Below are 26,671 nucleotides of genomic sequence, written 5' to 3' on the forward strand. Positions count from 1 at the left end.
AATTTTAGTCTCCTGCAGAGTAGAAACAAAATTATCCTCTACTGTGAAGTTCTTCCTGAGAAGAGCAGTCTCTCCTCCATTGAGGCCTCTCCCTGGCTTGTCCCCATTCACCTGAGCCCACTATTTCAGTCGTTCCTAAGTGTTTGTCTCTGCCAGTAGAATACAAGTTCTCAGGGTAGGAGGGTCTCTTTATAGTTAGGGGTCCCAGACCTCTCACATGTTCACAAATCAGCATTTTGAAGTACATGAATGAAAGAATAGCAAAAAAATAGCAATTCAGTTGCTGTGCATTATATGGAAATAACAAGGAAAATGCTTTTGTTTATATAACAGATTATTATTATTAACAGATTGGGTTGACCATCTACTTTACATTTTTAGTTTTTAATTTATTAATGTTTCTTTTAATAATTGTTTAATTATACAATACAATTATCAAGCATATAATGACTGAATCAGGACATTTGATATTATAATCTCTAAGTTTCTCAACACAAACATTATTTATTCATAATTATTATGAAGCACAATGTGAAATTTCCAAACACATGTGCATATTTACTAATTAAGTAAAGTGTAAACATATTTTATAATTATATTTTTACTGGAGTTTTTAACCTTTATACTTTGTTTATTCATGAATATGGTTTAGTTTTAACTGTGGCTAGCCTACTCTACTCTAGAACATCAGAACGTACTCTGTTTGGAAAATCATTATCCAACTACCCTCTGTTCCTCCAATTTCCATCATTCAGTGATTCTAGAAATCACAATTATACATTGTATTCATTTTTGAGAGAGTCCTCTGAGAGGGAGCACACTTAGTATAGTAGATATCACATCAATGGATGAACAAAAATCCATCTTGTATACACACACTTATGTATATACAAATGTGTACATATATATTTATATTTTCTGTATCTGTTCTCTGACAAGTGTGTAGCTTGTCTTCTTATCTGAGCATGCAAGTAGCTCTTCACCATCCACTTCTCTGACTTGTTATATCTTAACATAAAACATCCATTTAATGATTAGTTTGCTTGCTGCTATAGATGGGTAATTATGGCCCTTAGTAGTTTGAACAACCTGGGTCAAACTCAATACAACAGCAGGAGAAGTGAGCTTCTTCTTCCTCTATGTTCAAGCCTCTGTCTCTACTCACAGGATGCTGAGAGGGAGCCTACCCTCCCTGTGCACTGGGGCACCTCCCCAAAGCACCTGTATACCGTTACTGTGCTGGTCCCAATAGCGGAATCCCAAGCCTTTGAGCTCAAACCTCAAAGAAGATGCTGGCCTTCCATCTTGAGAACAAAACGAATTCACTATGAGTCTATGTAAAAATCCTGCCTTATGGGCCCACTTCCAACACGGGCACAGTCACACTGCAGACATAGGCATAGTGAAGGAGCACCTTACCTCTCCTGCCTGGGTCTCACCAAAGCTGGCAGTGTGTGTGTAGTGAGGAGCATGGTGGACGAATGCAAGCTTCCTGTGAATATATGTGGAAATATGCAGAAAGAGATTGGGAATGTTTACATTTTTCCACCAAAAAACTATTCTATGGTAATCAAGAATGTGTACCTTATTGAAGAATAAGGGATTTATCACATTAACTTTATAGTGACACAAATGTGATATTTATGTATCCATATACATACCCATGTAAGTACATGTGTGTGCTTGAACATCGGGCCTGGGCACTTTCCCTTCATATTTTCACTCAAGGGTGGTGCTCTACCACTTGAGCCACAACTCCACTTCTGGCTTTTCCCCCTGAATAACTGGAGGTAAATGACTCATGGAGTTTTATGCCTGGGCTTGCTTCAAACCATGATCCTCAGACCTCAACCTCCTAACTAGCTGATATTACAGGCATAACTCACCAGCATCAATCCCAGAGCATTTTGTTTTCACGAATTGTTGTGGGATGATATACATTTTCTGATTGAGGAATAATGACAAGAGGGCCTGAGCCGTTCTTCTTCTTTTGGGGGAAGTGGTGGGTGGGGTGTTTGGGGCTTGAACTTGGATCTTCAAGCTTGGATCTTCAGGCTGGTGTACTTATCACTTACCCATGCTTCCATCCCTGATTTTGCACATTAGTATTTACTTTTAAAATAATGATAAGCTAATCTAGCTTTTATTTTAAATAAATCAAGGGAGTACTTATGAATGAACATTTCAAGGGCATATAGGAACTGAGGTTTTGAGATTTGCATTGTTTGGTATTTCCTGATCTTTTATTACCAATTTATTATTCCAAATAGAGTAGATAGATAGATAGATAGATAGATAGATAGATAGATAGATAGATAGATAGATTTCCAGGTCAGTTTATTTTTATTATCTATAAGCAGCTGTACAAAGGGCTTCTATTTTTAACATATATTTTTATTGTAAAGATACTGTACAAAGGGGTTACCATTGCATCAGTAAGGTAATGAGTACATTTCTTATAGAGCATTGTTACCCCCTCACAAAGGACTTCTATTTTTGAGACAGGGTTCCATATAAGCCTGAGCAAAATCCACCATTGTCAGGCATCCAGGTATTTAGAATGACAGGTACATACCACCAAGTCCATTTCTTTATTGAGAATTGGTATCATGAACTTTTTATTCTTTCCTGTCTGGCCTTGATCCCAATAATTTCAGCATTCCAAGTAGCTAAGATTATAGTATGAGCCACTAGTGAACTCTTTGAACCATACTGTTGTTTTCTTTGAGCTTCAAAAGTATGTACAGGGGATTACAATATAACATGTCCATTTGAGTCTCCAGTACTTCCTTCTCCTCATTCTCCTCCATCCCATCTGCCCCATGTCCTCCAGACTCATTTCCCATTTCCCACTTCCTTTACAACCATGCTTATTTTTATATGAAAAGTTTTCCCTATGTGTTTATGTCATATAAAGGCATATGACATGAATGTCATGATGAATGACATGAATATTTAAAATAATCTTTGGCTTTGTTTTGCTTTGAGACTAGGTCTCACTACATAACCTACATTGTCTGCAAACTCTCCATCGCCCTGCTGTTGCCCCGTGAGTGATGAGATTAGAGGTGTGTACCACCATACCTGGCTTCAAATAATCTGTTTCTGGAGCAAAACTAATGTACATGTATTCTGACTGTTTCCAGATTGCTGACATTTCATGTGTCTTCCACCTGAATGTGGTGGCAGACAATTAAAGATTACCTTCTGCTTTTATTCCCATTTGGTTAGACATTCATTTTATTCTCTTTGATTTTCTTATGTTTTTGCCTGTACACATTTGCATTCATGAGACATCAATGTTGAGCACACAGCATTCAAAATGTACTGCTACAGATAAAAATGTAATGAGGGCTGGGGAGGTGGCTCAATGGTAAAGTACTTGCCTTGTATGCATGAGGCCCGAGGTTCGATCCCTCAGCACCACATAAGCAGAAAAAAAAAAAAGCTGGAAGTGGTGCTGTGGCTCAAGTGGTTGATAAAGCACTAGCCTTGAGCTGAAGAGCTGAGGGACAGTGCCCAGGCCCATGTTCAGGCTCCACGAATGGACCAAAATAAACAAATAAACAAACAAACAAAAACGTAATAAAACACTGACTCCATGGCTCTCTGTGCTCAATGGTTAATGAGTGCCTCCTACAAATGTCCTGCCACATAAATGGTGATCTTTCCAAGCAAGACCCCTCTCCTCAACTTCCAAAGTGTTGAGGCAAATTATCTATTTTATTTCAGACAAGAAAAAACACAATTTTTCAAACAATCGAATATGTCACCTGCTTCAAGGTGCTTTCAATAGCACAGGCAGTGTTGCGCATGCTCCAGGCTGACACTCGTGGAATGGTCCCTGCACTCCACATCTCCACCGATTAGGTTCAGTGCTTTAAAAGGCAAGTGAAGTTGGGCACACAACTTTTACAGAGTAAAAAAGGAGAAACAGGCACTGTATCTGACTTCAGGGAGAAAGGAATGTAAAGTCGGGAGGAACAGGAAATCTAAAGAATGAACAATGTAATAACAATGCTGAAACAAGGATACAGGTTGACCTATTGTAACAATGACATGTACAAGACACTTCGTGGAAAATGAACTTTACAACTTGGAGGGGAAGGGGGGAGTTGGGGAGTTGGGGAGGGAAGGGATGGTAGAGGAAAAACAAAGGAGGAGGTAAAAAGCTCGATAGGAAATATACTCATTACCTTATTCATGTAACTGTAACCCCTCTGTATACTACATTTACAATAAAAAAACATTTTTAAAAGAATGAAAAATGTAAAATAGCAATATTAATAATGACAAGGGATAAAATAAATGCTACTAAGGGAGCAGTATAAAATATAAGGGGACACTAGGTACTGGTGGCTCATGCTTATAATCCTAGTTACTCAGGAGGCTGAGATCTTAGGATCATTGTTCAAAGCTAGAGAGGGCAGAAATGCCTAGAAGACTCTTGTCTTCTTCTGGAAGTGGCGCTGTGGCTCAAGCGGTAGAGCGCTCACCTTGAGCTGAAGAGCTGAGGGATAGTGCCCAAGCCCAGAGTTCAAGCCCCATGACAGACAAAAAAGCAAACAAACAAACAAACAAACTGAAATTAAGACTCTTGTCTTCAATTAACCAACAGAAAATGGAAGTGGTAGAATGCTAGCCTTGAGAACAAAAGGCTCAAAGACCGCACCCAAGCACTTAGTTGAAGCCCCATGGCCTACCAAACAAACAAAAAACAAAACAAACAAACAAAAAAAAAACTACACACACACAAGAGGGAGGGTAGGATGTGTGTTCTTTTATTGGTACTGGGGCTTGAATTTAAGGCTTAGGCACTATCCCTGAGCATTTTTGCTCAAGACTAGCACTGTACCACTTGAGCCACAGCTCCATTTCCCGCTGTTTGGGGAAGTTAATTGAGATAAGAGTCTCACAGACTTTCCTACCCCAGTTGACTGAACTGAGATCCTCAGATGTCAGCCTCCTAAGTAGCTAGTATTATAGGCAAGAGCCATAGGTGCCTGGCTCAAGGACAAGATGGACATGATGAAATATCTTATGACAGGAAAGGATGCAATGAAATTCAAAAGCTATAAGATCATAATTCAGAGAAAGAGGAAGTAACAAGGGCACCATGTGAGCCCTGGCTAAGAGACACGTGTCGGCCTGATACACAAGAGCCAGGTGGGGGGTTTTATCTAAGTCTTAGTTTTAAGAGGAATTAGAATTCACAAGTGATTTAGAGGTGTTCCAAGGAACTGGAAGTGGAAATATAATCAGATCTCTATCTCAGAAGTGTCATTAGTTGTATCAAGAATTTATAAGAAGGTACATTCATGTCCTATTGTAACTGCAACAACAACAAAACAGTTGCAGAAGCCTAAACCTAGGGTCTTCCTGGGCTTGAGTCAATATATTGTCAGAACCAAGTTCCATCTGGAAGTCCCAGAGGAGAACAGGTTTCCTTGTCCCTGCCAGCTAATAGAGTAGCAGCATTCCTGGACGCCTGACCCCATCCTCCTTCTATAAAGCCTGTCACTCCAACCTCTGCCCCATCTTCCCATCTTCTCTCTATGAGCTGTTCCTACCCTTCCCAAAGTCTCATGAGAATTCAAGCCCACTGGGACAATGCAGGACTTTGCCTCAATACAAACTTCTTCACTCAACCATATCTACAAAGACCCTTGAGCCCCGCAAGGGGACATAGGCACAGACAGAGGGATGATGGTCCCGGGAATCTTTATCTTGTTTATCACAGGAGCACAGGAGAAATGATGGGAAGGGTCAGCAAGGTGAAACTGAAATGAAAGCTGTTTGGGTCAGAATGTGTGCAGCACCAATGGATCACATTATTTCCCCACAAGGTAGGAGGGATATTTATAAGGAAAGTAGGTATGACTTCATAATGGACTAGATATGAAAAATAAGAGGATCGCAACAATAAAGACAATTCACTATATCCTTGATTTATAGCAGTGATGTCTGCAAGGGATCAAGATCAGACAACAAATTTCCTAACGTGGGTTTGGCAAAATGAGCACAATGATCTTGAATCATCCAAAAGAGTATGTCAAGTGCGGACTTAAATAATCAGACCTAGAATTGAAAAGCAGTGTGAGTTATTGAACCATCACAGATGTCCCATGGAGCCACACAGACAAAGCAAAGTGCCTTGTGGGGAGAGGGGACAGCTAATCATTCATTTCAGCTGGCATGGGGAATGTGAACTGTTGTTCCATTTCATTTCATGGATTCAGAAACAGTCCTTGTTAAGCCTTCTGGGTTCCCACTGTTTTGTTGTTGTTTGTTTTCTTATTTCATCATGATTCTTTTTTTGTGTGTGAATATTAGAGCTTGAACTCAGAATCTCCTGCTCTTGCTTGGCTTTATCGTTCAATGCTAGTGTTCTAACAACTGGGCTCTGCCTCTACTTCTGACTTTTTGCTGGTAAATCAGAAGTAAGAATCTCATACAGGATTCAGTAAAAAACACTTGTTCAGTGCTGTACTACTCACCATAGCTAAGTTATAAAATCAGTCCAGATGTCCTTCAGTGGACAAATAGATCAAGAAAATTTGCTGTGTGTGTATATAATATGCTATATATATATATATATATATAAATTAAAATAAAAATATATTTGAAAATATATAAACTTGTTAAGAATGTATCACTGTATTTGATGTTGGCATAATTTGTGGAGGGGAAGGGAAAAAACAAATCGTTTAAATAGGGATACAGGTGGACCCACTGCAACAATGAGATGTACAAGTTGTTATGTCAAAAAATGAACTTTACAACTTTGGCGGGGGTGGAGGTGGGTGGGTAGGGTAGGTGGGAGATGGGAAGGGATGAGAAGGGGAAACAAAGGAGGAGGCAACAATGCTTGATAAGAAATGTAATCATTACCTTACTCATGTAATTGTAACCCATCTGTATGGTATTTTCATAATAATATATATATATATATAAACAAGAATCTATTTCATATATTACATAAATATTACATATTTATAATATGTTTACGTTATATTATATAAATATATCAATGTATATTATATAAATGGAATTTTACTCATCCATCAGGAAGAATGATATTATGTCATAGACCTTGGAAAAATTTTGTTAAAGCAAATCAGGCTCAGAGAGATAAAGGATACATGCTTTTTCCAATAGATGGAAGTCAATTCTAAATTATAAGTATATATATATATATATATATATATAAACATATTTTTCAGGGTCATACACATATATACACAAACATTATCTAAAGTATGGTTGATCATTTTGTTAAACTGTTCATTTTGATCAGGAAACTGGAACATGGGTTATAGGGGAGAGGTCAAAGGGGACAGATGAATGGAGTCACAATATTCATTGTATACATGTGAAAATGGAACTAGGAAAATTGAAGGGGTGAGGAGAATTGGGAGAGATGGGGGAGGATAATAAAGCAGGTGACATTGTCAAGATGCACAATACACAGAAACTGACACGTCGAGTTGAAACTCCTTTGCAAAACTACTTAAAGACATAAAAATGAATAAAAGGAAAGACAAAAATGAGCCTCATGGCCAGGCGCTGGTGGCTCACGCCTGTAATCCTAGCTACTCAGGAGGCTGAGATCTGAGGATCGCGGTTCAAAGCCAGCCCGGGCAGGAGAGACCGTGAGACTCCTATCTCCAATAAACCACCAGAAAACCGGAAGTGGCGCTGTAGCTCAAGTGGTAGAGCGCTCGCCTTGAGCTGAAGAGCTAAGGGACAGTGCCCAGGCCCAGAGTTCAAGCCCCACGACCGACAAAAAAAAAAAAAAAAAAAAAAAAATGAGCCTCATGGCGTTTTCTCATTTGGTCTGGCTTAGAACTCTATCCTGAGACCCGCATAAATAGCTAGGGTTAGAGGTACAAGCCACCAGCACCTGACAGAAATTTCTGCCTTTTCTCTTCTTCTGTTTCCTGATCTTTTTCTCTAACAAGTTCTCTACAGGAGACTCCCATCCTTTCCACTGCAAGATGAGCTGCAGTCATGGATGGCGTCAGGTGGAAAGACAGCCATGATGAACAGGGTAACTCTAGTGCCTGGCTGTACATCTCCTGTCTTCCCAGATGCCTTTACCTCTCTGTGCTCTGTATACTTACTCCTAGTATGGGGGAATCAGATGTCACACAAGCTTTGGAAACTACACTTTCACCTGGAAGGATCCTTCTTACCAAATTGATTTAGTGGTCTCTTCTAGTTCCACCCAAAATGTGAATATCTTTGGAAGAAATCATCTTAAGAAATCATCTTAAAAAAATTAACCGGGCACTGGTGGCTCACGCCTGTAATCCTAGCTACTCAGGAGGGTGAGATCTGAGGATCATGGTTCAAAGCCAGCTCAGGTAAGAAAGTCCATGAGATTCTTATCTCCAGAAAACTGGATGTGGCACTGTGGCTCAAGTGGTAGAGCACTCACCTTGAGCTGAATTGCTGAGGGACAGCGTTCAGGCCCAGAGTTCAAGTCCCACAACCAAAAAAAAAAAATAGATATCACTTCTCATGTACTTATTACCTTACTTATGTAACTAACCACTCTGTACATCACCTTGATAAGAAAAAAAGTCTACAGTGGAATAAATAAAATCATGTGGGTTACAAAAAAAGTAGATATCACTGGAACCATATCATATCCATCATAATATTGGGTTTTTTGCTTACAGCTGATGGAGAAAGCATTCCCTCCCTGGAGAACAAGTTTCTATTCAGATCTTGTTACTAACTTGCTTGAGAGAGAGGAAATTAAGTTAAGGTGTGGAGAATGTATCCTAATGACAGTATTCACCATGCCTGGGCTTCTGGGAGCTGGTGCCTGGCATTTTCTTTTCCTTATGGACATTCTCATGCTATGAGGGTTTGTACCACATTTACCATTTTTAATAAACTGGAAAAATGTATCCCATGCTAACATACTCTGAGTGCTCCCCAGGTAAAAGGGTCATATAGATTTCTCTTTTCCTTTCTTACTTTGTACCAGTACTGTACCTTGAACCCAGGGCTTTGCATTATCACTTAGCTTTTGTGCTCAAAGCTGGCACTCTACCACTTAAGTCACACCTTTGCTACTCGCTTTTGGCTGGTTAATCAGAGATAAGTCTCTGGATTTTTTTTTCTGCCTAGGCTGGCGTTTAATCTCAATCCTCAGATCTCAGCCTCCTGAGTAGTTAGGATCACAGGCAGGAGCCGCTGGTATCTGATAAACATCGTATTTTCAAGGGAAGTGTGAGAATAATTGGGGTGCCTTAAGAAACCAGCAGGAGAAAGGCTCTTATATTTCACAACCTCCCTTGGACTGTGACCTCGTTCTAACCAGGGTCCTGAACAATGAGAGATGGACAAGAGGAACCTATTATGATTGAGTTGATGCACAGAGGCCAGTCAGACATTGAAGCAGAAAGAGAGGTAAGACATGACCCCAGTCAGGAGGCCAAAAGGAAGAGAGAAATAATAAGAGAATGGTCTCAGAGTAGGCTGTCTTCCTAAATTTCAGGCCCTTTACAGAACCCTGCTTTATTTTATTTTTTCTTAATAAGGTTTTTATTGTGAAAATATGGTACAGATGGGTTACAATTATATGAGCAAGGTAATGAGCACATTTCTTATCAGGCATTGTTGCCTCCTCCTTTGTTTTTTCCCTGCTTTATACCTCCTGTCTGCTCCTGCAGGGTAGAGGCTGAAGGTAAAGCTCAACAGGTTCAACTGGAACCTTGGTCCTCTCCTGACCTCTCATCCCAGATTCTTCCACATCTTCTAGCCACCCTCCAGCCAGACTGAATTATCCACAGATCCTTAAGGAACTAAATTCTTGTACTTTCTTGTGCAACTTCAGTAATAACTCCTGATTTAGAATGTGGCTATTTTCTATAATTGGCCCCAACAACAGACGAATTGTCACATTTTCTGTTGAGATTTCTTTGATTTTTCTGGGTGCTTTATGCTGCTGATTCAGACTCCCTGCTAGGCATAACTGTGGAATCCCAGAAAAGCCTGGATCATTCTGAAAAGAAAATCAATAGCCTGCCTCTCATTTCAATGATTCATTTTAACAAATGCTTATTGATCACCTATTCAGTGTCTGATACTAGGAATAAAATGGAGAAAGTATAACACACACACACACACACACACACACACACACACACTCATACACATCATTAGTCTGGTAGACTTTGCAATTAAGTGAAGAAGATAAACATTTTTCAAATAGTTGCACACAGTAATATTACAATCATGGTACATTCTGTGAAATAGCAGCATTAATAGAGGGAAGAACATTGTATGGCTAAGCTCCCAGAAAGAGTGACAGTTTGTGTTGAAATAGGACATATGACAAATGTAACAGTCAGCTTCTATTACTTTAAAAAAATACCTGGAGATAATCAACTTATAAAGAGAAAAGGTTCACATTGGCTTCTAATTTTAGGGGTTTCAGAGCATGGTCTTCAGCCCTTTCATTTTGGGACTGTAGTATACACCATGAGGAAAGAATGTGATTTAGCAAAAATGCTTGGCTAACAAATGGAAATGAGCAGAATGAGAGGTGGGGGAAAGGGAAGAGGAGGCAATTCCTTCTGGCACATAAATCCAGTGACCTGAAAACTTCCTGCTAAAATACTACTCCAGACAGATTCTAACACTTCCAAATAACACCTCACTGGGTGGGGTCCAAACAATGTGTCTCTTTTTTTTTCTTTTCTTTTTTTTGTACTTTTTTTTTTACTGTAAAAATGCTGTACGGAAGGGTTACAGTTACATGAGCCAGGTAATGAGTACATTTCCTATCGAGCATTGTTGTCTCCTCCTTTGCTTTTCCCCTACCATCCCTTCCTCCCACCTCCACAACTACCCCCATCCCCCATCAAAGTTGTAAAGTTCATTTTCAGCATAGTGTCTTGTACATCTCATTGTTACAGTGGGTCAACCTGTCAAACTGTATCCTTACTTAAGCATTTTGTTTTTTCCCTTCCTCTCCCTGAATTACAGAATTGTATATACAAGATGCAGGGCACTGACATCAATACAGTGAAAATGGGGTTATACCGTGGGGGAGGAACATACAAAGAAACAAACAAAAAATCACATGGTATATTATAAATATGTTAGAAACAATAGCAAGGAAGAAAAAAATTTGTGTCCCTATCTCGGGGTTCATTTCGCTTAATATCGTCTTATATAGTCATATATACCTAGCTTTTGATGTTTTCTACTTGTCTCAGACATATACTAGTTATTGCAAACAAGGGAAACCGTGGGACCTATGTTTCTTTGGGCCTGGCTTACTTCACTTAATATGATTTTTTCCAAGTCTTTCCATTTCCTAACAAATGGGGCAATGTCATTCTTTCTAATGGAGGTATATGTGTGTGTGTGTGAGTGTGTGTATGTGTATACTACATTTTCCATTCATCTACTGAGGGGCATCTGGGGTGGTTCCGTATCTTAACTATGGTAAATAATGCTACGATAAACATAGCTGTGCTTGGTATGGCCTTGTTTATGATCATTTGGGTAAACACCCAAAAGTGGGATTGCTGAATCATGGGGAGCAATATGTGGAGTCTTTTGACTGCTTTCCAAAGTGTTGAACAAGTTTACACTCCCACCAACAATGCAGTAGGGTTCCCTTCTGTCCACATCCCCTCCAGCATCTGTTGTTATTAGAGTTCTTAATTACAGCCATTCTAACTGGGGTGAGGTGTTTTGATTTGATTTGCATTTCTTTTATGGCTAGAGAATTTCAGCATTTCTTCATGTGTCTATTGGCCATTCTTATTTCCTCTTCAGAGAAGTTTCTCTGTAAGTCTTTAGCCCACTTATTTACAGGGCAGTTGTTTCTTTGAGGATTTATTGTTGGGGGATTTAATTTTTTTAGTGCCAAGTTTATTTTAGATATGAGACCCTTGTCTGTTGTATGGCTAGTGAAGATCTTCCAATTCGTAGGCTTTCTATTGATCTTGCTAGCTATGTCCTTTGCCATGCAGAAGCTCTGCAGCTTCATGAAATCCCATTTGTCCAACATTTCTTTGATTTGTTGTGTTTCTGGGTCTCTATTAAGAAAATTTCAGCCTTTGCCAAGGAGCCCTAGGGTTTCTCCTATTCCTTCCTGTAATGTTTTCAGGGTGTCTGCTTTGACTCCGAGGTCTTTGATCCATTTGGAGTTGATTTTGATGCAGGGTGATATATAAGGATCTAGCTTTAGTTTTCTACAGGTGATTAACCAATGTGCCAGCACCATTTACTGAAGAGGCTGTCTTTCTTCCATTCTATTTTTTTTAGCTCCCTCATCAAAGATTAGGTGGCTATAAGTCTGTAGGTTCATTTCTGGGTTTTCAGTTCTATTCCATTGGTCCTCAGGTCTGTTCTTGTGCCAGTACCAAGCTGTTTTGATTACTATGACTTTGTAGTAGAGTTTGAATTTGGTATTGATGTCTTTAACAAGAAAGGATCAGGGTTATCTGAAGAACACACACTAAGTATAGCTTGAAAGGCTTAAGGCAATGAGAAGGTTGTATGGTAGAAGGTTAGCCAGAGACTTTAGGGCATTATGAAAAGTAGTTTCTTTTTTCTTTTTTTGGGTCCAGTCATGGGCCTGAACTCCAGGCCTGGGCACTGTCCCCTCAGCTCTTCTGCTCAAGGCTAGCACTCTACCACTTGAGCCACAGCGCCACTTCCGGCTTTTTTCCCCTGTTTATGTTGTGCTGAGGATCGAATCCAGGGCCTCATGCATGCAAGGCAAGCGCTCTACCACTGAGCCACCTTCCCAGCCCAAAAACTAGTTTCTTAAGCCAGGTTCAGGGGGCTCATGCCTGTAATCCCAGCAATTCAGGTGGTGGAGATCTGAGTTCAAAGCCAGCCTGGGCAGGAAAATTCACGAGCCTCTTCAACTAGCCATCAGAAATCTGGATGTGGTTCTAGTGGTAGACCACCAGGCTTGAGTGAAAAAGCTAAGGAGCAGCACCCAGGCTCTGAGTTCAGACCTCAATACTGGCATAAAAATAAAATAAATAAGAATATTTTCTTTCTTCTGAGAGCATTGGGAATGCATTTAGATTTAATCAAAAGAGTACCATTCTTGACCTTATATTTGAAGAATAAAACACATAATCCTATTAGAAACACAGAAGGTAGAAGGTTGAAAGCAAACTTTAATAAAAGGAAAGCAGGTAGGTAAAACCATAGCTCAAAATTATGGAAGATATCATAAAAGAAGTGAAAGATGGGGAGAAGGAACCTCTGGCTGTGAGAAAATACAGAAAATGAGACACCATCTTCTAAGTCTCAGGGAAGGAAGGATACAGAATTTTCAAAATAAAAATGAGGGACTAATGTTCCTAGAAAGAGAACAACTACAGAAGATAACAATTACACAGAAGAGAAAAGTAAACAATCAATAAAGCAAGGTATCCAAGAACACGCTCTTAGATTCAGACACAACTCAGCTTGGAAATTTTTATCAATAATATTACATCAACTTTTACCTTTGTGAAAATCCTAATGCTCTAATCTAGGTTTTCATATTTTATAAAATATGTGTTCTTCATTTGAGACAATTATATTCTTACCTATGAATACAGTGGGTCACACAAGTAATTTCTGACTCAAAACCACCTTCGAATTTCCCAAGTAGTTATCCATTAGGAAATGTCATACATACAACTTAATTATGTTTACCAACATTTCTCTTCCATTTTTTGTGCATGAAGTTGCTCAATATTTTCCTCTTATTGTTGCACAACTTTTCTGCCACAGTTATACTGGTGTCATAAAATAAGATAAATAACATTTTTTTCCCTGTGAAGTAGTTTGTATAACGTAATATCTATTACCTCTAATTCAACAAACTTATAAAACAATCTGAACTTTCTGCCTTCGGTCAAGCAATTTGTAGTGTATTTGCAATCACATTTCACTATCAATTGAGTTTCTGCAGTGGGTAATGTTAATTTAAGCAATTTGGTTATTAGTTGTTTACTAAAATTTATTTTGAACTACTTTGCATGATATTTTATATTATTATCTTATAACTCCTACTCTAAGTGCCATCATTCAATGTTTAACATTAATAGCAAGGTCATAAATGATCAATTCCTAATTAAACAGAGTAATGTAAAATAGAATCTACCTTGCTAATGAGGCATGACACAGCAAAGAAAAGTGATTAAAGTGATCACTTACAAGTATTTATCATAAAAAGTTGACATAATTTGAATGATAAGGAAATGTATAATCCATAACAAAGAATTTTGTGTATGTATTTTGTTATGATTATCTTTCCAGGTTAAATATGAGTAGCATAATAAATTATGGTAAAAAGATACAAAAAAGTAATCTTTACTTAAAGAACATCGAATTTCATTTAACAAGTGAATTCTATGCTCTAGTCAACATTTAAAAACATACGAAAATGTTCTCGCAAAAAAATCCTAGCCAGTCACAGGTTAAGATAAACTATTTTGATATACAATCTGGTTGTAAATATGCTCATTTTCCCAGTACCTTGTGGTTATAATTAAAAACTATCTTTGGCAATTGGTTAATTTTTGATAGCATTATATTATTTTATTTTATTTTTTATTATCTTCAAGTAGTTATACATTGAGTATTATGACTCTATTTGCCCCCTCTCCTTGACCTCCCCTAACACCCCAAGTGCTAACTTCCAGGTACTCATTTTGTTTGACTCTAAGTTAGTTGTTCAAAGGTATTTCATCATTGAAAGTGTTCTGTCTACACAATAATTTATTCATGTATATATTTGCATATTGCATTATATATATAATCACACTATAAATATATACAGTTGTTTATATATGCATATGGCCCTCTATATATTTACATGCATTAAGCTGTTTAAAGTCCTAGTATGATTATGAAAATGAGAAAAATGGAAGTTTACTAAAATAGTGTGGCTTGGAATAGATCACTCCTTCAATAGAATTCAATCTTCTTCTATCCAGCCTATAATTTTCCCTTTGGACTTTCTGCTTTGCCCTAGCTCATAACTTAAATTCACTTTGCTTTAATTCCAAGGCAAATCAAGTTTTCATGCTATCTTGTCTGCCCTATAATGACACTGCTTGCCAAGGAAAAATAGGTAGGAATTAAGGTCTCACCAACCATCCTGACATCCCCAAACTATTTACCTGAAGCCTGGTTCATAAATTTAGTAAACAGAATTTACCAAGTATAACACCACAGTTTGGTAGCAGATGGTATGGGTTACAGATGCAATTAATCAATATAAAGCCACATTCATGCTGTCACCTTCCATTGCAAAGAAAGATACACTGGTAAAGTTTCTAAATGTGTTAATTAACCTGGGACTTTCGCTAGGTTTAAAATGCACATTGAAGTCAATGAGTCTCTTTTTACTTAAAGAGGAATTTTAAAAGGAAAAGTATGTGGGATACATGCATGAGAAGGTGAAATGTATCTTCATTTGATGCCAAACAAGTTAATAATTAAGGAAGACTTTTCTGACTTCTTTCAGCCTTTTGAAACCCTGCCCAGTGGGAAACATTTATCCATTAACAATCTCAACAGGAATGATCAGTGAGAGAAAATGACAATGCTATTTATTTAACAAAAAGGGAAAATGTCCATAAAATTTTCTTCTCTTTACTGCATTCAATGTAACAATAATATGTATGAATATGTGACATCTGTTCTATAGATCTTAATGCACAACTTTATTTAAAAAACTAGCAATAGCCTCACAACCTTGATTGCCAAAAAGATAGCCATGCTGCTGTTTGTCATTACTTAATTTGCTCAACATGTTTGATAGAGTTTATTCTGTTCCCATTATGCAAATTGTACAAAACCTCTGTTTGACTTTACTATTGTAGAGTGCCAGGCTCTTTTCCTATGTTATCTGTATTTAACTATTTGGTGCTTTTTTGTCCTAGAGTTTGAATTCAAAGACCTCACACTTGCTCTTCCACCAAGGCAATAACGTTCAGACTACCTTTTTTGCTAGTTAATTGGAGATGAAATATCTTAGATTTTTTTTTCTGCCCGGCTAGCTTTGAACCATGATCCCCACATCTCAGCCTCTGAGTAGCTAGGATTACAGGAATGAGCCACTGCTCTATTTTGTTATTACAGAATTCTCTCTTCCTTTTAGAGCCATATGAGGTGTAGCTGAATACTACATTGCCCAATCATTCTTACAGCTAGTTGAGTCCACATAACTATTTCTTAATAATGTGATATAAGACTATGTATGGTATTCGACTATAAGCAAAGCTCTTTATATAACTGTGATCTCTCTTTTTCTCTGTCTCTTTGAGAATTCTGATAGAGCTCTAAGAGCCACTGCAATGTAGAAGTTCTAAAGATAGGAGATTTATGCTGTAGATACTGATAAAGCACTACATCAGCTTCCTCCAAAAGTAACAGACAAACATGCATTGTTCATTAAATAGTGCTGGTTTGCTTTGATGCTCTCTAATTTCAAATGCTGTTTTTCTCTGTTTGTCACTAATGAAGGTCCACCCAGATAATAACTCTCTTACTATATCTTTTGCCACACTCCCAGAGAGAGTGGATCACACTGTGGCCCACACCAGGGAGAACTCATTGCTCCTCATCATCCCTGACTGTTTATGTGCTGCTCATAGACCAAGATCTCTCATTTCACCAGCCCCATGTTAATAGCACCCACTAATTTCCTATGTATACAGAGTAACACAATAAATATAACTCAAAGAATAAATATTGTGCATGGTTGTGTTTGGGTGTATTTCTCTGTGTTTGTATGAAGGGCTTTAAATGATCAAAGTTGGTAAATTCAATTTTGTACCAAAGGCTACACATTGTCAAGTCAGCTTGAAACTTTGTGTGTGCATGTGCATGTTTGTGTGCATGCATGTGTGTGCTTGTATGCATGTGTGTGTTTGTGCATGCGTGTATGTGTGTATGCTTGTGTGTATGCCAATTCCGGGGCCTGAACTCAGGGACTAGGCACTGTTGCTTAGCTTTTTCACTAAAGGTTGGCACTCAACCATTTGAGCCATACCCTACTTCTATTTCTGGATTTTTAATTTTTTTATGTTTTTCTGGTGGTTAACTGGAGGTAAGAGTCTCATGTACTTTCCTGCTTAGGCTGGCTTCAAACCAAAATCCTCAAATTTCAGCCTTCTGTGTAGCTACACAATTTTCACATTTTGAGTGTCTCTGTCTTTTATTATGGTAGAAAAATCTGTGATAAATGTAGTTTTCAGGATATTCTCACAACATTGACAGTGTACATATGGGAAGTGCAGTGTTTGTAGTTTTGTGTTTGGTTAGAAATGGTCATGTTGAGCTGAGTTTCCATTGGATAGCCATTAAATAAAAGATAACTATACAACCTTAAGCCTTACTATTCTTAAAATAAGGAGTCTTATTTGTTTTTTGCAATCTTGATTTTGCATAAGGGCTTTAATATACCTTTATGTTTAAGCAAAGGTAAATTACATAATAAATTATAGACCACACAAACTGTAATTAATATTCTTATTTCCATCTTATAATTTACTCTACTCAAAATGATTTCAAAAGAAGGCAGCTGGTTTAAGTCTCAGTTGAGTGACCTTCAGCTCAAAGGTCTTAAGACAACTGTTTAACTCCAAAGGCATAAAATATCTGCATGACTGATAAATGCAATGACACTTTCAACATTAGCATAAGATTTGACCTTTGTGTCCAGTCATCTGGGATGGGGGACTTTTGCAAGTTGGGTTTCTTTTTCTTCCTGTTTGTTTTTCAAAGGCCTACCTTGAAGCATAAACTTCAAGAATACAGCAGTTCAAAGACCAGAAAAGAGCCCCTAAGAGAAGAACATTTCAGAGCAAAACTCAATTAAATTTTACCTTTCAAACTTTAAAAGATCTGGAGTTGTTCCATTTCCTTCTTACCTAAATTAAATTGGATCCCCAAAGACAAAAATAAAGATACAAAAAAATATATTGGCCAAAGCACAATTACATTCCATAAACCAGGTTCAATTACAGCACATCTCATTTATTCACTGTAATATAAATATATTCATGCTTCAAAAATTGGTATTTATTGATTCAACAACAAAAATAGTCTGTTAGAATTCAAATTAAAGAAAAATCACCAAATCTCAAATTTTGTGCTTTAAGAAAGCATATTTCATGTGATGTAGGAAAGTCAAATACATTCAAGTCAAACTATTCATGATTAGCTTAATTCTCATCATATTTAAACATCCAATAAAATGATATTCATGAAAGATAGATTTACTAAAATATTGCTTTGCAAAAGAAATAATACAGTGAAGTGTTTTTTTCTATCACAAATTACTGGTGCTCAATGATAAGGTTCCATAGAGTCAAATTTTATAATAAAAAAGTTAATGTGATTTTTCACTGAGCTTTTAGATACATGTTGTTAAAAGAATGCTCAAAAATGTCTAACAGGAAATTACTTTCATTTGTAGATACATTGATTTTCTACATTTCATTTAACTATATGATATGAGTTGTTAGATTAATAGTTTTGGGGAGCCACATCTTTGAGGACAATAATTCTGAGAGTCACATAATTTTAGAAAACTAAGAAATTTAAATTAGTATGCAGTAACTACTACTCTAAAATTTAAATTACTATTCAGTAATTACATAAGCAATGTTCTGAAAGTGCTTATATAATTAGAAGGTAGTCAGACATGTCTACAGGCCAGATTGTCAAACTAGAATATGAATGTTTAAACACAGATTGCCAGGCTCCAGACCCAGGACTGAGATTTACATTTGTACCAAACTCTGAAGAGAGGCCAATGATGTTCATGATATGAAAACTACTATACTCTAAGAACCATTGGCTTAGAATAACAATAAAATAGTAATTGTTTATCCAAATTAAGAAATAAATCTATATCTTATTTCTTTCAATTCTCTTATTAAAAATTATAGTCTGTGAGGTCCTGGTTAAACTGTTACTAATGATGAAGAGCAACTAGTTCAAATGTCTTTAATTTTACTAATGGATCAATGAAACTAGATAGCTCTTTATGCCTATTTTGAAAAGCATTTATTATTTGGAAAAAAGTGGATTTTTTTCAATCCATATATCATTCAGTTTTCCAAAAGTTTGCATTTAAGTCATTAAATTTTAATTTAGAAACATAATCATATCTATTTTTTTAAAAAAAAGAAGAAATAGTCTTTGATACTGTTTCTGACCAAAAAAAAAAAAAAAGTAGTGTCTTAAATCCTTGGCATGACAAACTATGGATGGCCTACCCCATTCCAGAACTCCTCTAATTGGACTCTTCATGTTTTCCTCCCAAAGAAGCTAATACTACCTGGGTTGACAAACAGAGTAAATGTATTGGAGGAACTCCCAAAGGTATGTGGGAAAGAATGACCTTTCCGTTGGCTGTTTGTTAAACAGAGTTTCAAAATAGACAATGAAGGAGAAAATATAATTTTCCTGCCATCCAGCTCCTGAGCACTGGAGAGAATGTTTGATTTTTGAGTACCAATTGCAGTGAAAGACAAGGTAGGCTCCATCAGTGGTTTACACAGGCAGGTGAGACAGGTGTTGGCTGTTAGCAGACAGATCAGGAGTAGATTGCACAGTTGGCTGCTGCTCACCAGAAAAGTTAATAAACACCTGAAAGAAATAATGAAAATAACTGCTAACTCAGATGAACACCCAACCTTACCAGCTTAACTACAAGGGAGACATTGTCTCAGAACCCTGCTCAACAAACCCCCAAAGCCAGAAATCATACATCCATATTATCCTCTCTTTCATCATCATGAATGTGTAACTGTATTAAGGATTCACCTCTAAGACTGATTCTATTAATAAATCACCTGGAAATTCTCAATAATTAGAGCACAGTTTAAAAACTAAAGAAGTTGTGGTGTGACTTTAAACTTCAGGTACTCTTAGTAAAGCAAATATTTTTAGTTTCCTCCAGAGTCAGCTATCATACAATTACTGCAAAGTCCAGTTACTACTGCAGGGACTAGATAAAAAGGTGAGGGATGAGATAATATAACATGATGTAACTGATAAGTGCCCCATATAACTATGAACAATTTGAAGATACAGAGAGAGGGAGAGAGAGAGAGAGAGAGAGAGAGAGAGAGAGAGAGAGAGAGAGAGAGAGAGAGAGAGAGAGAGAGAGAGAGAGAGAGAGAGAGAGACTCAGAATTTTGTCAGATTAATTATAAGAAGTGGTAAACTGAAGGAGCAATACAGATTATTTTAAAAATCAGTTACATTAGATCTGATGAAGCTACCAAAATTCTACTTGCTCAGTCATTCCAAGTACCATACCTGTTCCAATGTGGTCTGATTAATGGAATAATGCTTGATGTTCAGGAGAGTCTTATTGTTCTCTAGAACTTTGAATAAGTCAGCTAAACACTCCCATGTTTTGGGAACGTGGTATTCCAATAATTTATGGCACTGTCCCTAGAGACCAAAACATAAAAGAATCATAATTTGTGACTATTAAAGTTAAACGCGCTACATTTATTTAAAATATATATTAACATATATGAGCTACATATGTAAGTACCAATGAGATGTACAGGTTAGCTTTATGAGCTGCCAATGAACACTTATTGATGATCATTTAACCCAAAGCATAAATATGCTAAGTAGCATTCACCTGGGTTGAATTACTGTTCTGTCTCTTATGTGCTCCAGCTTGCTCTGAGTGTCAGGAGGTCATCTTGTAGGCCACAAGTTGCCTATACATGTTCCACAAACAGGAAGTTATGTGCCATGATAGAGGCATCTGGAGGTACACAAACTCCACATTCAGATACATGGTTTATAGCTCAGCCATTGCCCTCTCATTTAGTAGAGCAACTGGGCAACTCTGGGCAGAATGGGTAGCCATTCTGACCCTTATTTTCCTGTATTCTCGTAGACACAGTGATGACCATCTTACAAAACTATCTAGATGGTGCTGGAGTAGAAATGATAGGCACATTGGCACCATGTTTCTTCCACGGTAGGATTCCAACAAATGATTGACTGTGGATATACATAAGGAATAGCTACTTATAATGAATAAGAAGGACAATTATTTAAAAGAATTACAGGGAGGCTGGGAAGGGATGTGAAGGGTAAACCAAAGGAGGAGGGTGCAATGCTTGGTAAGAAATGTACGTATTATTATGCCCATGTAATTGTAACCCCTCTGTACAGTATGTTCACAAATAAAATTAAATTAAATTAAAAAAAAAAACAAAATAAAAGAATTACAAAAGAGTTTCCCAAACTTCTTTCGTGCCAGTACTGGGACTTGAACTCTTGTTTAACATTTTGCTAAAAGCTGGTACTCTGCCACTAGAGGCACAGTTCCACTTTTAGATTTCTGTTGGTTAATTGGAGATAAGAGTTGCAGTAAATTTTTGACCCAGGGCTGGTTTTGAACCTTCATCCTCAAATCTCAGTTTCCTGAGTAGCTGGGATTAGAGGTGGGAGCTAGCAGCACCAGGCTGAGCTTCTCAAACATGAATGTGCATAAGGACAACTTATTTGCCTTAGTAGAATGCAGAGTGACATTCAGTAGGTCAGAACCTGAGACTGCATATCTGAAAGATCCAAGATGATGAAGAGGTTGTTGGTCCAGGGGCAAACTTTGGCCATATTCAATTAGAAGAGAATTGAGTGTAAGCATAGGATTCTTCTTGTGAAACAATGTGGAAATGATCAAGCTTATAAACCTTACAGAAAATGTATGGAAGAAATTTCCTTTTGAAATCTTCCAAACAAAAGCAAAAGGACCTATGCAGTGGAACTGTGACCATTGGGTAGAAAGGTTACTGTGTAGTCAAGTCTACTGGGCAGGCTGGGAAGGGTCCACACAGGCTTATCACCTCCACAGTGGTCAAGAACACCAGCCACCCTCGCTATTCATGGGAGGGAAACTGTTCAATGGATAGCAATTAATCAATTAGAGAACAGGCACATCTTTACACAGTTGAGAATAAAAACAAAGCCAAGTACATGTACAAGATGTTTCCAGCTAAAATTAAAGAGATGATGCAGGATATTATTTCTACCTTAAATTGGATTCCTGGAAAATGGAGCTTTAAATGGTCAGAAATAGTATCAGGTTGATCTGCTTCCTTTGAGAGCCAAATTTTGACTGTGTAACCATCACCAAACCTGAGAATTACATAGAATAAAATATAGTTAGCCAGGCACTGGAGGCTCACACCTGTAATTCTACCTACTCAGGAGGCTGAGATCTGAGGATCACAGTTCAAAGCCAGCCCGGGCAGGAAAGGGGGTGAGACTCTTATCTCCAATTAGTGAACAGAAAGATTATGCATGAAAAACAGATTGCATTGTTCTATGTTTTAAAAGCTTTGTAAAGCTAAGGATGTGGTTGGAATTTACTTAGGAATGTTCTCCTGGAAAAATATTTTCCAAAATGAAACTTAATTCATTTTCTTTTTTGCTTGTTTTTTATTGTTAAAATGCTGTACAGAGGGGTTAGAGTGACATGAACAAGATAATGAGTACATTTGCTATCAAGCCTTGTTGCCTCCTCCTTTGTTTTCCCCCTATCATCCCTTCTCTCCTACCTCCACAACGACCCCCCCCACTGAAGTTGTAAAGTTCATTTTCAACATAGTATTTTGTACATCTCATTATTACAATGGGTCAACCTGTATTCTTATTTAAGCATTTTGTTTTTTCCCTTCCCCTCCCCGAATTAAAGAAGTGTATATACAAGATGCAGGGCACCGACATCAAATACAGTGAAAATAGGGGTTATACCACGGGGGAGGAACATACAAAGCAACAAAAAAATCACATTACGTTATAAATACGTTACAAACAAAAAAAAAAGATATTTGTGTGCCTATCTTGGGTTTCATTTCACTTAACATCATCTTATATGGTCATATGTACATGGCTTTTGGCCTTTTCTGCTTGTCCTACACATGTACTAATTATTGCAAATAAGAGAAACCATGGGACCTATGTTTCTTTGGGACTGGCTTATTTCAATTAATATAATTTTTTCCAAGTCGTTCCATTTCCTAACAAATGGGCATTGAGTAGTAAAAGTTACAGGTCCTGAGTTCAAAAAACGAACTTTACAACTTCGGCGGGGGGGGGGGGGGGGGGGGGAACTAATGGGAAGGGGAAACAAAGGAGGAGGCAACAATGCTTGATAAAAAATGTACTCATTACCCTTAGATATGTATTTTAATGTTTATTTCTTTCATGCATGTGTTTCTAACGCATTTATAAGATTATCTCTTTGTTGCTTTGTATGTCCCTCCCCCACAGTATAACCCCTGCTTTCACTATATTTGATGTCAGTATAACTTGTGGAGGAGATGGGGAAAAACAAGTCGTTTAAGGATACAGGTGGACCTGTTGCAACAATGAGAAGTACAAGTTGTCATGTCCAAAACGAGCTTTACAACGTCGGTGGAGGGGGGAGGGCAGGGGTGGGAGAAGGATTGGGATTGGAGGGGGTGGGAGGAGGCTGGGAAGGGATGTGAAGGGTAAACAAAGGAGGAGGCTGCAATGCTTGGTAAGAAATGTACACATTATCCTGCCCATGTAATTGTAACCCCTCTGTACAGTATGTTCACAAATAAAATTAAATTAAATTAAAAAAGAAAGAAATGTAGTCATTATCTTGCCCATGTAATTGTAATTCCTCTGTACGGTATTTTCACAATTAAAAAAAAAGGTCCTGAATTTAAGACTGTTTGTTCTTGCATACACATACAAACACACATACACACACACACACACACCATATTCTGTGTCAATTTCAAGGATTTGAATAATGTATAATACATTGTTTCCAGTAAACCACTCAGAAAACCAGAAGTGGTTCGGTGGCTGAAATGGTAGAGCACTAGCCTTGAGCAAAAGGGCTGAGGGACAGCACCCAGGTTCAGAGTTCAAGCTCCATGTTCTCAAAAAAAAAAATAATATATATATATATATATACTTTACTTACATTAGGCTAGTATATATGTGTATATATATATTAGTATATATGTATATATAGTATATGTACAAGTATATATAGTATATATACATATTATAGTATATATACATATATATAGTATATATAATATATATTATATATATAGTATATGTATTCAAGGCCTGTAATATATATATATTGAAACAGACACTGATTTAAACAGACACTGATTTAAAACAAAATCAGAGAATCTAAAAACTAACACCTGGTCAATTAAAGAGGAAAGTGAAAATACAAATTATGAGAGCAAAGTGCTGAGTTAGAGAGGTTTTCAGAGCCAGGCCAGAGCCCTGGGAAGCATTATTGCTTCAAGGCCTGTAATGATTAAAATGTGGCTGGGAGCACATGAAAGGGAATGCATAAGTAATTTAACCAGGCCCCTTAAAAACAACTCTATGTAAAAGAAATTTCCCAGTTGTATTTCAACTCAGCCTTAGTGGGCAGTCCCACCATGAAAGGCACAGCATTCATCCCAAGAGATCTATTTGTGAAAATGCAAAGGCAATGTTATTTGTCCATCTACTACTGGTGTCCAATCAACAGTGAGAGGCTATATTCAGACCCCAGCATAATCTTCCGCTATCATCTCCAGGAATGAAGATTAATCTAAAAGTAAATTATTTTACTCTCTCATTCTAGGTACCTAGCATGGTGTTGGGCACAGAAGCTAAACATTACTATTTATTGGGGGGGAGGCTGTTTGTTTTCACAGTAAATCTCAATAAAAACTGATTAGTAAGAAGTTAAAATAGCCAACAAACACATGAAAAAATGTTCAACATCTCTGGCCATAGAAAAATTGCAAATCAAAACAACATTGAGATTTCCAAATCAGCCCATTTAGAAGGGCCATCATCAAGAATGCAAAAAATAACAGATGCTGGCACAGATGTGGGCAAAAAGGAAACCTAAGATACTGTTGGTGGGAATGTAAATTCATTCAACCTCTCTGGAAAGCAGTATGGATGTTCCTCAAAAATCTAAGCACCAATTGCAACAAGATGTTATGTTGAAAACGAACTTTACAACTTTGGCAGGGTAAGGGGGGCGGAGTGTAGTCATGGAGATGGGAGGGCAGGGAAGGTAGGGGAAAAACAGAGGAGGAGGCAACAATGCTTGAAAAGAAATGTACTCATTACCTTGCTCATGTAATTGTAACCCCTCTGTATGGTATTTTCACAATAAAAATTTATTAAAAATAATAGTAAACATACACACACACACACACACACACACACACACACACACACACACACACACACACACACACACAACCCTATGATGCAATTCCATTCCTAAGCATTCATCCAAAAGATTACAAACCAAGATGCCATCAAACCACTTTGGCAACCATGTTCACTGAAGCACCATTCACTGCAGCCAAGGTATGGGATCATCCCAGATGCCTCTCAATGAATGAGTGGATCAAGAAAATATGGTATATATACATATTCAATGGAATTTTACTCATTCATTAGAAAGAATACATTTCATTATTTTCAAAGAAATGGAAGTATCTGAATATTATATTAAGTGGAGTAAGTTCATTCCAGAGAGAGAAAAGATATGTTTTCTCTCATATGTGAAAGCTAGAATGAGTTAATAAAATATACATATACATAAAATTCAAATATATGAACTTAAATGTGGTAGATTCAAGGGAGAACTCAAATAGGAATTCCTTAGAAAGGCAAAATCATATTTCAAAAAATAAACACAAGAAATGGATACTTGAAAGGGGTGGAGTGAAACAAGGGGAAAGGAGTAGATGAATGAAGAAATGAAGAAAGGGAGAATGATTCAAGAATTCAATGTATATCCTACAAAATTAAGAAAAGAGAGGGAAAGCATGGGTTGGGAGGGATAGGAAATAATGTTGAAAGAGATGACATTGATCAAGATGCACTGTATTCATAAACTACTTTGTTCAATCCAACTCCTTTATACCACTATTTAATACTCTCTCTATATATACTTCATAATGTACAGAATATGTGTATATAAATATATAAATAAAACCATGGAAGAACTTTGATAGCTTCTAGCTTGGTACCTAGCACCAATAAGTAATCGAAGAATGAATGAATAAGTGGCATGCTCAAGTCTTACCATTTTAATTTCTTACAAAGCATCAATAAACAAAGATATGTTCTACTTTAGTAATGCTTGCCTACATGAGGCTTGCCATAATGCATTTGTGATTGGACTGTTGTTATGAATCTCTGTAGTGAAGGCAGAAGGATGAAGGTGGTATGGGCTAGTTTCAGTGATGCAGATCACCTTGTGAGCACCCTCAGAACAATTCATCCTGGGGAGCTGTGGTCCTGTGTCTGCCTTGCTTTCTGATGGTTTCTAAGCTACACGTGGACAAGAAATACACTAATAAGTATACATGAAAGCACAAAAGTACATCCTTGACACTGTGTTTAGCTCTCTCTGGGAATCTTTCAAAGACAATATAGAAGTGTCCTCTCCTCTGTCTTCAGGTGTGTAGGGCGTCAGAAGCTGAGCTGCTAAGTAATAGGGTTCACCCTACTCTGTCTTTACTAAAACTTCCAGAGTAGAGGGACACCCCAGCAGTGCATGAAAGAAAAAGATAAAGTCCAAAGCATTACAGGAGTTTCCCAAATGAATAGTTCTGTTTCT

At 37.4% G+C, this 26,671-nt stretch overlaps 1 protein-coding gene across 1 annotated transcript in view; it reads right to left on the reverse strand.

Moving 5' to 3' along the window:
• Positions 1-17,502: 17,502 nt before the first annotated feature.
• Abca13 (ATP binding cassette subfamily A member 13) overlaps positions 17,503-26,671 on the reverse strand; it is a 395,335-nt gene continuing 386,166 nt past the window's right edge. Inside the window, exons 60-62 of the mRNA XM_069996010.1 lie at positions 22,065-22,170; positions 20,323-20,460; positions 17,503-19,647 (exon numbers count right to left, since the gene is read on the reverse strand). Coding sequence (XP_069852111.1) covers positions 19,552-19,647; positions 20,323-20,460; positions 22,065-22,170 — 340 coding nt within the window. The 3' untranslated portion in view covers positions 17,503-19,551. The remainder of the gene's footprint in view (positions 19,648-20,322; positions 20,461-22,064; positions 22,171-26,671) is intronic.

This window comes from Dipodomys merriami, unplaced genomic scaffold, assembly GCF_024711535.1.
Source record: "Dipodomys merriami isolate MVZ:Mamm:240054 unplaced genomic scaffold, mDipMer1.0.p SCAF_5, whole genome shotgun sequence".
Lineage (NCBI taxonomy): Eukaryota > Metazoa > Chordata > Mammalia > Rodentia > Heteromyidae > Dipodomys > Dipodomys merriami.